Genomic DNA, 13194 nt, shown 5'->3' with positions numbered 1-13194 from the left:
TGCTTTCATAAAGACATTTTATATGATGATACCCTCACCACAAATGAACAGCAGATTCTGACATGCAGCATGGTGAAGGGGATGATACAGTATTTATTACTGTCCTTAGTCACCACCCATGTATAGGTGGGTTTATTTAACTGCAGAGGGCAAGGACACAGCCTTGCTATTTCAAGTAGTTATAATGTAATTAGTAGTTTTATGTATTTGATATTTTCTGCAGTTTGCAGTAAGAATCACTCAGAAAAATGCCTTCCTAAGATCTGTTTCTATTTTTCTGTGGTATGGATAATTTTATCTTAATACGTTTACTTGTACTTTCTTTTATATTAATATGATTTTAAATTTGCAATTTATGAGGGAGACAAAGAAGTATAGATCAGGGGAACCCCAAAATTTGTTTTTATGTAGTTTAAGGAGTAGATGAGAATAGAGCTGAGGGGCTGGAGAAATGGCTCAGTGGTCCTCTGCTCTTCTAGAGGGCCCAGGTTCAATTCCCAGCACCCACATGGCAGCTCACAACTGTCTGTAATTCCATTTCCAAGGGATCTGACACTATTACACCAATGCACATAAAATTAGAAAAAACTAGAGCTGAAAGTAGACAATAGGTGATTCTGGCATTTGAGCAAGAGTGTGCCTTACAGAGATACAGGGCGGCAGCGTGCAGGGTTTTGGACATGGAAGAGGTGACGGCAGCCGTGGAAACAGGAGAGCTGCCCACATTGCCCAGAGTTAGAGCAGTGCAAGCATGGAGCACATGACCAGTCCCAAATCAAAGATGGATTATCTCAGCGCCCGACATGATGAGAAAGTTGAAGTGTGCTGAAGAACTTCAGTGGTCAAGAGAGCCAGCGTGTTAGGGAGGAAATACGAAATAGTGACTGAAGCCATAGAATTTTTAGTAAGTTAATAATAGTTTTCCTTAATTCATCCCAGTCTTTTGTTGGCCTGGCCTCAGTTTAAGAAAACATTTCACATTCTTATGTGAACAAGGAAAGATTGAAAGTCCAGATACTTGTATTGGCCCTGTATTAACCCCGTCTCCCTTTCTGTGTCTGAGAACGAGGCTGTATTCTCATCCTTAAATTTTCCTTTGGCTTCAGATGTGTCTGTTCCTCTTAACTGCCTCAGATCTTACAAATGCTGAAGTTTAAGGGGCTTGTTTTCTCGGGTGTCCTTCTTCACTTCTGCTGACTGCCTGGGAGTGTGACAAATGGCCGTGGCCTTTGTAGCTGGAGGGATGATCAGTGTGAAAGTTAAGTCCCTCACGGAGCTCTGAAGGCATCACCTCCGGGTGCCGCTGCCTGCATGGTATTTGTGACATGTGTCCATGCTCACATGATGCACACGTACCTGCTCTCACACATACAGAACCACACAGTCACCCATAGACATTTCTCACAACCTGAAGAGAGAGCAAGATAGAAATCTCCACTCACCCTGCTTCAGGTTTTTTTAAGTAACAACTTGAAGCCTTTTTTTTTTTTTTTTTTTTTGAGAAAAAAGACATTTTCCGCTAAGGTTAAAGCAGTTATTTAAAATTATTAAATTCTAAATTATACTACGGTCTTTGTGACAATTATATGTCACCTTTGTGTAGTTTTATCTACTCAAAAGCTTGTTTTGTGTTATATTAAAACAGTTTATGGCTGGTGTTCTAAAAGTAAGTCTTATGCAAATACCAGTAGATTGTCCTTCATGTTCTCCTCATTTGGAAACGTTTACAGGGTGCCTATGTTGTGCTACAGCATTGCTCTCCATGGGAGGCAAAGGAATAATTCAGGTCCTGAGTTTAATATAAAACAAGAAAATACCAAGGTCTCTGTGAAAACAGAGCCCATGCGCATCACTGATGGGAAGGTAAAGCACCTTGACCACTCCTCAAAAGGTTTATGTTGCCAGAAATTCTGCTTCTCAGCACACTGCTGACAGAGCTGAAAGCAGCCTCTTGAGAAGGTACTTGTACGTCCATGCTCATACAGACCCAAGTGAAAACTATCCCAATGTCTGTCTGTTGATGGATATATAGATAAATTCTCTCTCTCTCTCTCTTATTCTCTCTCTCTCTCTCTCTTTCTCTCTCTCTCTCTCTCTATCTCTCTCTCTCTCTCTCTCTCTCTCTCTCTCACACACACACACATACACACACACACACACACACACACACACACACACACTAATCTTCAACCAACAGAGATAAGCCTTCAGAAGCTTACAATCTTTTGTTAGAAGTAGGAGCCTTCTCCTTACCTAGATATTAAACATTATTTGTGAGCTCAAAAGGCCTAGGTATGAATACTAGTGTTGAGAATTTGTGAATTTGAAAGTTAATTCAGGTAAAGAAGCAGCTTAACTTTTAGAAAAAAGTATTCAGCAGGGTATGAATTCTAAAACTCTGTGTTGTTGTTTAGAGGTGACATGACAACTGGGGAGGTGATGAGGTCGTGAGGGCAGGTCATTAAAGAATAGAATTAGAGCCTGTGAGATTAAGGAGCTTGCTATTTCTTCTCTGTACCACACAGGAACACAGAGAAGACCACAGCCTACAAGTCAGCAGTGCCCCCTGCAAATACTGGATGCAGTCGAGTCTTTGTTTTAGTTTTGCTAACCTCTTGAACTGTGAGATTGAAATGCTTGTTTAAGCCACTCAGTCTGTGGTACTGTGTTGCAGTTCCTGAGCCAATTAGATAACTCTTAACTGTAAATGTATAAATAGACATGTCTCTAATATATAGTGCTTGACTTTGGATAAAGGAATCATGTTAAAAAGAATTTACTACTGGTAGTAAATATATTGTTTGTTCTATTGTATGTTGCCTTTGCCAGCAAAACAGGTTTCCATAGTTGAAATTTTTGCAGTGTGTATGGGAGGTGGGATATAGAGGGAATGTGGGAGGCCTCAATGTTCACTAAAGGTAGCACAGGTCCAAAGTGAGGTCAAGAAGTTTTAGGAAATGAGGTTGTCTCTGGGATAGTATCATTGTCCAAGGAATTATCTTGAAGGTAAAGGAGTGCCTTTGGCCTATGAGTATACATGTCATTAGTTTGGATTTTAAAAGAGGCTTGATAGACATGGGTTAGCTAAGACCATTGCCTCCCATGGAGATTCTAATAATAGGTATAAGCCTAGTGCATAAATTATCTCCCACAGGAACTCGATGTAGAGCCTTATCACAGGCCGAGGATGCTGCTCGGCCTACCTAAACGTGCACACGTTTCTCTTCCATGGTATATGACTTACCCAGACCATAAAGAATTTGCTAATAATTCCTTTCCTAAATCCTGAAGTATCATACTAAAGGTCACCATCTCCTAGGGACTTCATAAATAGGATACTTTGCCAAGTTGCTTTAAATGTTATCTAAGTATTACTAGAGGCAAAAGAAAAAAATCTAAAGCATTTGTAAAGTCTTAACAATTTTCAGTTCTTATCTATGGTTTCTAGAGCCATTTTTAAGTTTTAAGTGCTGATAAATTATAGATTCTACCAGAATCGGAGGGCATCAGATGCAGCCTTCTCTGTCAGCTTTCAGCAATGCTGCAAGAGATGCATCTCTGAGGACAAGCAGGAGATATCCAAGTGACCTTTAAGACATAGAGTTCAAAATCAAGTGCCAAATATAGCTGTAGATGACTTCTTCCTTCTCATGGCATTCCTAATTATTCTAACATGTTCACTCTTTAATTATGAGGTAACCAGTTAGACCTGTCCATTTGGATATGTAGGTCTGTGCATGAGTCAATATTGCTGTGTGATTAAGCGGACACATAGCAGCAGACCAAACTGTGCACCCTTAGTTTGGATGCAAATGTCATTGGCCTTCCTTAGAATGTCTTGAATCTTACTGTATCCAGTTCTTGACTAGCAGCTATAATATAAAAATTTTATATTTTTATTTTTAAACTCAAGTTAGATATTAATGAAGGTAATATCTTTTGAAGAATCATCTTCAAACAAATCACAAGAATAAAATGATTACACTGTTAGCTTTATCCCTGAGATTTAAAGGTTATTCTTATTTTAATATACCAGCTTTCAATTTTTAGTTATTAGCTGAAACTCTAGTCACTACTGATATCTTGGAGTCATGGGTTTTAGGCTTCAGTGTTTTCGTAAGATAGTTCTCACACATCTGCATTTTAAATCTCACCTTATACAGGAACACTAACCCCAATTTCTGAGTGTGAATAATTTTAGGATTCTGACAGTGGCAAACCAGTTCCAAAGAGCAAAAGGGAGGTTAATAAAAGCCCTTCTGACTTCAAGAAATCGCTTCCGTAACAAATCTCATTCTACAACAGCGGCAACCAAGCCGCTGAAGACCTTCTTTAAGAAGGATCAAGGAAAGTTTAGTTGTTCAGACATCCCTGATAAACATTTATATCAAGAAATCTCACTCAGCATCAAATCTTCCAGCTCCACATTTCCACATTCTGCGCTTATAGTTAGGAGTTTTACTTCTCCATTTTATATAGGAGAAATACATCATACAGGCCCCCTGAATGTTGTGGTCTACCGCATGCCATCATCAAAGCAAGGCAGTGTAATTGTTAGGTGTGCTGTTTTTCTGTGTGCTTGATGAAATGTGTATGTTAGCCATTCCAGTTGCTACTTAACCCCAAACATAGAATCCTGACATGAAAAGGACAGTGGTGCTTTCTGTGTCCGAGCTCTTGGAGAGGCTTAGCAGCCTTCACAATGCATGCAGAAACTGCTTCTTTAACTGCAAACTTCCAGAAGAAACAAGTTTTCTCTTGATGTAGACTCTCAAGTGATGGGGAATCTTTGTCAGCCAATTATCTTTAAGAGGTGGGACCAAGTAAGGGCATGGCTTTCTGGTACCTGGAGAAAAACCGCCTTGAGGCCCAGGGGCTCGCTCTCTCTCTCTCTCTCTCTCTCTCTCTCTCTCTCTCTCTGTAGTTCCTTTGGTTCCTTTGGTACACAGCTGAGCTTGGACTTCTCATTCCTGTTTAGTGAGTTTGCCCTTTATAATGAAGAAAAATATAACTGGTCTATCTTTTAGCTAGCCTGTTTTTTTCTCAACCTGAGATAATTCAACACGCAAGTAGCAGAAGGTGCAGATTGCCTGCTCCTTAAACACATTTTACACTTAAAAATGTATTAGTGGTGGTATAAGCCTGTAACCCTGGAACTCTACATGTACTTAAAGTGATTAGGCAAGACATGGGACTTTTAAAGATAGGCCATATTCTAAGTACCATTTCAGTCCTAATTTACTAATATAGAGCTGTGTTCCAGGAACTGATGATGTACATGTAATTCTCATAGTATTTTTGAGGAGGGGGCTATTGGATGGCTCGGCAGCTATGAATACATGTGTTCTTGCAGAGGACCCAAGTATAAGCTGCAGCACCCATGCCAGTCAGTTCGTAACCATCCACAACTCCAGCTCCAGGGCACTCAGTGCTCCATTCTAAATTCTGCTGGTGCCTGCACTCATATGCATGGACCCACACAGAGAAAGACATGATTACATCCTTTAAAATGAAACTAAGAAGATTTTGGAGAGCTTTTATGCACCACTAAAGATTGTTATAGTCCATCTAACTTCAGATTAACATTAATTTGTGATATTTGCATTTTGATGATAATCCGTATATGCTATAAGTGATGAGACTCAGTTAACAAAATGGCTGACTGAGAAATCTCATTCTTAATCTCTTAGGAATCTTTGTGAATTAATTCTACCTTAAGCAGAATCATATTTGTATAACTTACTAAAAATCTTACTAAATGAATAGATAGTATAAACTTAGGAAGGAGTGCTATTTCTAAAACTGAAGCTCCTGGTGCATGGAAAGACTCATAAGACTCAAGGGCAGGAGCTATTTGTCACAAGTGAAAGGAGCTAGAACTTACTAGTTGACTTTGGAATGTACTCATTTGAAAGCAGTGTTTATGTTTATTAAATAGTTCATAGCCATTTATAGATGTTTTATAATTCTGACTTTCCTTAATTTTATCTTTAAATTTATTAAGATTATTTTAATAAAAATCACATAATTTTTCAGTTAAAAATTCCTTAATTAAGATTGAGCATTATATTATTTTGTGTATATGTTACACATACTGTTCAAATGTGTATGTGCAAGTTCCCACACCCTTACACAAACTTTTAGAGGCCAGAAGAGGACACAGGGTGTCCTGCTCTCTCACTCCCCAGCTTGTGTTCCGGACACAGGGTCTCACTAAACCTGGAGCTTTCTGTGTGGAGGCGACCTCTGGTGTCCACCCCGCATGCCAGGTGCATGTCTCATGCCCAGGTGCATGTCTCATGCCTGGCTTTCTCGAGGCACCACGAATCTGAATCAGGACGTCATGCTTGTGCAGCAAGTGCTCTCGTCAACCAAGGAGATGGCTCCCTTAAATACTTTTAAATTTTCTTTTCTTATTTGTCATGAAAAGACCTTTGTACACATGAATTCACAGCAACTGTAACTGTATTCAGAAGATCTATAAATTTTATAAAATCCCAGCATAGATGGAGGAGTATCTCCCAGCATCTCACCCATACCCAAGGAGCTATTGGCAGCTGATGGCTGCTGCAGGAGAGGGTCAGTTTTCTTCATTGGTCTGGTCCCTTAGAGACTGTTCACGGTTTAGCAGATGGCCCTACAACCCATGCCCACACAGGGAGCACCAAGTGAACTAGGTGGTTCAAAAACAGAGTCCTTGAAGTTAGGAGGGAAAGTGATGTGGGGGACAGGGGAAGAATTAGAAGAGAGGAAATACAGGCTGTCTTTAACCAAAACACATCATATACATGTGTGAATTTCTTAAAGAACAAATTGTATATTTTTCTATGACATTTTGAATTACATCTATCATTACAATAATAAACAACAAGCTTATAAATGTCAGTCAGAAGGAATACTAAGTTTCGAGGAGAAACGTAAGAAATAGCGTGTTAGCTAGGTAATCACAAAGCCAGCATGCTTCCACATGAGCCCCTAGAGCAGAAACTGAACATGAGACCATGAACTAGACCATGAAGAACCAAAGGCTGCCTTGAAAACAGACAGCTTTACTCCCAGTAAAAAGCACAGTGCCATGAAGCACTCTAGTCATGTGTCCTGAGATAATGGAACTGTTTTAAAGTTTGACGTTACTCAGACTTGCTTGATCAGAGATTCATTTTTCTAGAAAATATTAGGGAATAAACTTTTTAAGTATTCATTTCTGCCCATAAAAATGGGAGGTTGTTCCATTGTATCTATTTTGCTTTCAGATAGAAATGTGTATTTGTGTACATAGTTAAATAATAGTTACCCCAGGGTCTTGTCATTTGGGGCCTAGTGCGTGCTAGACAAAAACAAGTCTTTTTTTATTATGCATTCTTTAAAAGCTAACATTAATGCCCTGATGACTTAATTATCAAATTAGTAAAACTAGCAGTTTTATCAAGTGTAACTCCTTTCTTCTTCTCAAATATGCTGTTTGCCAAAGCAAGAATTTGTTGTTATTGTCCTCAAGAAAAGAAGCAAATACACCCTTCTCCTAGTATCTAATGCTCTCTTCCCATATTTCTAGCCCTGAAATGTCTATGCTGTGCATATATGCTTATGATGATGTTTTCCCTCCTGGATGACTCTTTCATGTCAGCATACATTTCTTATGCTCAGTTGTACCTTTAAAGAAATACCCTGCTTGGCACTTTCCTCCCTGGTGAATTTCAGGTGAAAGAGATGTGCTTGCGAAGGTCTTGAGTTTGGGGAATGCAGGCATGCACTCAGATCGACTAGGAAGATACGGAAAGATCTCTGCCCATGTTTTCTCTTCTTACCAGTTCAAATTCAGGAAACAACCATTTTGATCGACTTGATCAAATCCTTTGGCTGAACCATACAGAGGACAGCGACTGGCTGTCTTAGCTCAGTCCTGACAAGGGACACCACCAGGGCTTGTCCTAACACAGCAAAAACCTGACATGACTTCCCTCTAGGAAAGAAATATGAATACTATAAGCATTCTAACAGTTTTAGGGAAACAAACAAAATAATATTTTCCTGATCAATCAAAGGGACAAACCCAGGAAATATTTAATGAATTTCCTAATTATGACAGACTTCTTATATGAAACCAAAGAGAGGAAATAAGATCAAATGAAATAAGTCGAACTTCAGAGGGTATTTGAGGTGGCAGTCCAGACTTACTTACAACCCATGTGTGGGCATGTTCACATTCTACCAGCAAACCAAGGAAGCATCAGGAACAATAAAACTACCAGCAAAGTTTTATCAATTATGAAATTTTAAAATGTGTTCACATTTCATAAACTCAGCAGTTTCTGAAACATGTGTATTACACTTTGATATACCAAACAAACTTTAACAACTTAATCAATGGGTATACTTTCACCATTTTTTTCTCTCTGAAATTTTATCCTGCAACTCTTGAGATATTGGGCTCTCATACAGACAAGTGTATTGATAGTTCTCTCTCATTCTTTTATGACTGATGAACATATAGTACCACTACTGTGGGCCTGTGTGCCCCAGAGATGACTGTAACCTGCTATTGATCAGCTGATTGAAGATGAATGGCTTAGCTGCTTGTATTGCAGATTACATCATTAACATGGTCAGTAAACCATGAATTGGTCAATAAGACGTTTATCTTTTTTCATTTTATTTCTGCTCTTTTATCATTTTTATTAGAAACGCCAAAATTACCCACACTAACCAGGAAGATCTCTTGGAAAGTGATCCAGTAGGGTACTATTATAACTTCAAAGTTACAGACAGCTAAAATCTAATGCCTTAATGATATTTAGTGTGTGGTTTTGTCCATTTTATTCAGTTTGCATTACTTTTTCATATTTGTGTGTTCGTGTGTAAACATGCAGATCATATGGTGTGCTTGTGTGCATGAGTGTGTATGTGTATATGTCTGTGCATCTGTGTGTCTGTGTAGGTCAGATGACAACCTCGGTAGTCAGGTTTCTCCTTCCACCATGTGGATTCTGGGAATGAAGCTCAGGCTTCATGGAAAGGGCCCTTATCTTCTGAGTCATCTCATCAGCCCTTGTATATATGTTTTTGAATTGAAGAAAATACAGAGTTTAATAATTTTTGTTTTTTTCTCTTACAGCTTCCTTTTGCCTCATATTTACTAGAAGCAATACTGGAGAAAATAAGTGAAAACAAGAAACTAACTGAAGGATATTTCACACTTATGAAGGACTTTAGATAATGCTATAGATGCAGTATATATTTATATATGTATGTATCTGTGTTCAAATATGAGGATTTCTTGTGCTATGCCTGTGAACAGTCCAGAACAGTGTCTGCTCCAGCTATCAATGAGTGGCCTCAATACCAAAAGAAGAAATCTCTGAAATTAACCAATTGCTGAACAAGGGTAACTAGTTTAACTAGTTTAGTTTGAGTGCATAGCCACTTAAAAGGAAAGTCTAGCATTTGATTAAAATGTTTTCACAAGTACAAACTTAAAATAATTTCCTTCGAGTACAAAGAAAAAAGCAAAGACAAGCTTGTCACATACATATTAGTCTGAGTATAAAAAGAAAATGGTGGAAATAAATTGCTTAATATTGTAAATTTTATATGAAAACTAGACTTTTGCATAAAATTGTTATAAATGACCCTTTGTTATCCAGTGAATGATATATTTGTGCGATGAGAAAATATAAGTAAATTATCTTAACATGAAGGAGGAGCATTGAATGAAGCTATTGTGTGGTTGATTGTATCTGTTCTTATTTACATACTGACTTATACAGAAGATACTGTGTTTTTCTAGAACTATCTAGCAAAATAAAAACCATTTCCTCCTCCTTTATCTTCTTGTGCAGTCATGTAAAGCAGCAAGGGCCAGGAGAGCATGTCTCACGTTAGGGTGGATGCGGTAGAGCTCCTCCTGTGGTCATCAAATTAGCAATGCCTTCTCGTCATGATGGACCGCTGTATCTGGTTCCGAAACGTTCCCCTCACTGCACTTCCTCACTGTGTTCTTGCCACACTCTTGGTGCCTCTGAGTCACTGAACTTGGGCCTTCACAATTGATCCAGGTATCCTGTCTTTGTAGAATTCTCTGCGTGTTACTTTATTCATACCCGTCTTCTCATTATTCAGATTCACTTTGCCAGTTCCCTCCTGTTTAGCACAAAATAATCTGCTTTTAATATAGTCACATTTTTGTTTTATGGTTTATTCTCATTTATCCTTAAGAATGTAGATTCCATGAGATTATGGCAGTGGTTGGCAAATTAAGGCCCTTAGCTGAATCTGCCCTACCACCTATTTTTATATGGTCCACAGACTAAATTTTTCTTACTTTATTAAATTGTTTAAAAAACACCTTGTAGCATGTAAAATTATATGAGATTCAATTTTAATGTCTTATCAATAAAGAGTTACTGAAATTTCAAGACGCTCATTCCTTTTGCACACCAGTTGGCAGAGCGTTAACACTGTGGTCGTGGAGCTGGTGAATGACAGGCTGAATGTGGTACTCTCCTCACTTGGCACTGCTACTCAGCATGCTTCAGCACAGCGACACAGCTCAAGCAAGACAGTCAAGTCACAAATGCTGGATTACTGGAAGCTAAAAATATTAGTACAGCCTGGCAGTGGTGGTGCATGCCTTTAATCCCAGCACTCAGGAGGCAGAGGCAGGCAGATCTCTGTGAGTTTGAGACCAGCCTGATCTACAAGAGCTAGTTCCAGGAGAGGCACCAAAGCTATAGAGAAACCCTACATCAAAGAAGAAAAAAATAGTACATATTCAACCTGCTATAGCTATTAAACTCATACTCGTAAGACACAGAGCAGGGTGTTTCATTTTGCCCTGCACTGGATAGCAGAATCTTGTGCTGTATGACATTATACTGACACTAAAGAGTGCAGTACACATAGATAACCAGAGTCGGCACTCCTCACGGTGTTACCACTCACGGGAGAGTGTCAGTCAGAAAATTACACAGTTTCAGGTATAACAACCTAAAACAGAATTTTGTTATAAAAGTAAAAATAAGCCTACCTTAAAAGAAAGAGAAGCAGGATACAGCAAGGAAGAAAATGAGATAGCCTGGGAAACGGTCTTTTACAATGTTTACCCTGTAATTTCTGAATTTCTTAATGTGGCTAGGGCTGCAGAGGACCATGGGGGTATACAGCAGGTGGCAACTAGTGTTCAGAAGGCCAATTCACTAGACATAATTTTTGTTGGAAAGCCCCACCTTGCAAGGCCATTAGGTGACTGACTGTACATAATTGTTTGTATCTGCCCATAATTTCTCTTATGTGCCATTTTATTTCTTCCCTAAGAACAACTTTGGGTGTTTTCCCACTGCTTGTGTGTTTATCTAATGAACATATTCCATCTATTGGGCACACATATAGCTTTGGATGGTCAGGAAGATGATTTCTGCTTAAATATTTAATTTTGATGAATAGAAATAATACTAGGATATTTCATATTACTCAGATTGACATCGGATTATCATTCATAAAGACAGCCTTTTACACAGACAACTGATATAGACTCCAGAACAAATTCAAAGCAGGCTGGTTGCCCCTGTGATGGAGGAAGGTCATTGGCTAATAAAGAAACTGCCTTGGCCCATTTGATAGGCCAGCCTTTAGGTGGGTGGAGTAAACAGAACAGAATGCTGGGAGGAAGAGGAAGTGAGCTAAGACACGATGCCTCTCTCTCCAGGGCAGACACGATGAAGCAAGCCACCAGGTCAGACATGCTGAATCTTTCCTGGTAAGACTGGTGCTACACAGATTACTAAAAATGGGTTAGGCAAGATATGAGAGCCAAGAAGAGGCTAGAGCTAATGGGCCAAGCAGTATTTAAAAGAATACAATTTGTGTGTTGTTATTTTGGGGCATAAGCTAACCATGGGGCCGGGAGCTGGGTGGCAGGAATGCAGCCCGCAGCTCCTTCAACACCCCTGGAGATGAATATCTGGTTGCCCCTAGAGACAAATACATGAGGTTATTTTCCTGGTTGTTGTTTGTTGCTGATTCAAGGTCAGAGCTTAAAGCAACTTTAATCTACACATCCTCCCTACCACTCAAGGTCCAGCTAATTAATTGTTATTAAGTCTTGAATTCTAATGTCATTTTCTGTCTGGGAACTCTAACCATTTGAGCTACGTGCTTGGCTGAACTTTACTCACTGGTGGGTCAATGAGACCTGCTTAGCCTAAGAGAAACTACATGACTTATCATGTGTTATGAGAATGGGTTGGGCCCTGAAAATGTAATTTATACTTGTCCAGATTTGGCTGTGAGAAGAAGCAGCAGTGGCGTAGAGAGAGGTGGCTGCATAGAGCTCTAAAGAAGGTGCCTGGAGGGAAAGACGTGTGAGACAGTGAATGAGTGTGAGAGTGGATGTGTATGGTCCAAGGAGATGTGGCAGAATGTATAGAGAGAGAAGTGTGAGAGAAATGTGAGGGGTATAAGACATATAAAGAAACAGATGTAGTTACACGAGAGTGCATGAGTGATGGACTGAGTGAATGATGTAGTAGTGTGTGAAGAAACGTGACAGAGCAGAGAGACAAATGTGTGTAGAGGAGAGATGTAACTGCTGGAGAGAGGTGTGTATGTAAAGAGATATAACTAGAGGGACTGTCAAGAAAGAGATTACTTAAATCCATATAAAAGAGAAGGTTACCTTCAGGAAAGTTTGTGTTTGTTACTGTTTTCTTAGGTTAACAGCAAGAAGCATGTGTTTTCTTGCTAACTTCTCAGATAGGAAAGCCTAGCCCATGCCACATTCGCAGATTTATTTTTTTACATTCCCCTGGTGCTGACTGAGGGCTCTCCCTGCAAGTCAGTAATAAAGGACTTTGCAGATTCAGATAGTGGGAGAGAGAGAGAGAGAATGAGGGAGAGAGTGAAAAAAGGGTATGTATTTCCAGTTACAAGCAAAAGGACAGAGAAATCTAAAAATGCTGTACTCCTGGTTTTAAATATGGAGGAAGGAGCCCATAAGCAAAGGACCTTAAGTGACTCTTGGAGATTTGAAAAGGGAAGAAAATATGCTTCCTTTAGAAGAACCGTGGCACAAACTGATTAGCCCAGTGAGTTTGAACATCCAGATCTAGTAGGGAATAGCGTTTCTTGTTTCTTGGGGAGTTAATGGTAATTTCTGAGTGCAACAATAGAAAACTAATATAACTTGTTAACATATCA

At 39.2% G+C, this 13194-nt stretch overlaps 1 protein-coding gene across 9 annotated transcripts in view; it reads left to right on the top strand.

Annotated features, from left to right (window-relative positions):
• Positions 1-10400, top strand: part of Cntln (centlein) — a 235960-nt gene extending 225560 nt beyond the window's left edge. For 5 of the 9 annotated variants that reach the window (XM_050157428.1, XM_050157429.1, XM_050157427.1 and 2 more), the window contains one exon: positions 9116-10399. In XM_050157428.1, the coding sequence (XP_050013385.1) occupies positions 9116-9217 (102 nt within the window). In that variant the 3' untranslated portion in view covers positions 9218-10399. Of the gene's footprint in view, positions 1-9115 lie in introns of all 9 variants that reach the window. The other 4 variants (XM_050157430.1, XM_050157431.1, XM_050157433.1 and 1 more) reach the window with 2 other exon arrangements.
• Positions 10401-13194: the final 2794 nt, after the last annotated feature.

The sequence above is a fragment of the Alexandromys fortis genome, unplaced genomic scaffold, assembly GCF_014885135.2.
Source record: "Alexandromys fortis isolate MF-2015 unplaced genomic scaffold, M_Fortis_MF-2015_v1.1 scaffold_64, whole genome shotgun sequence".
Taxonomy (NCBI): Eukaryota; Metazoa; Chordata; class Mammalia; order Rodentia; family Cricetidae; genus Alexandromys; species Alexandromys fortis.
This window is presented reverse-complemented; position numbering and strand designations above follow the sequence as displayed.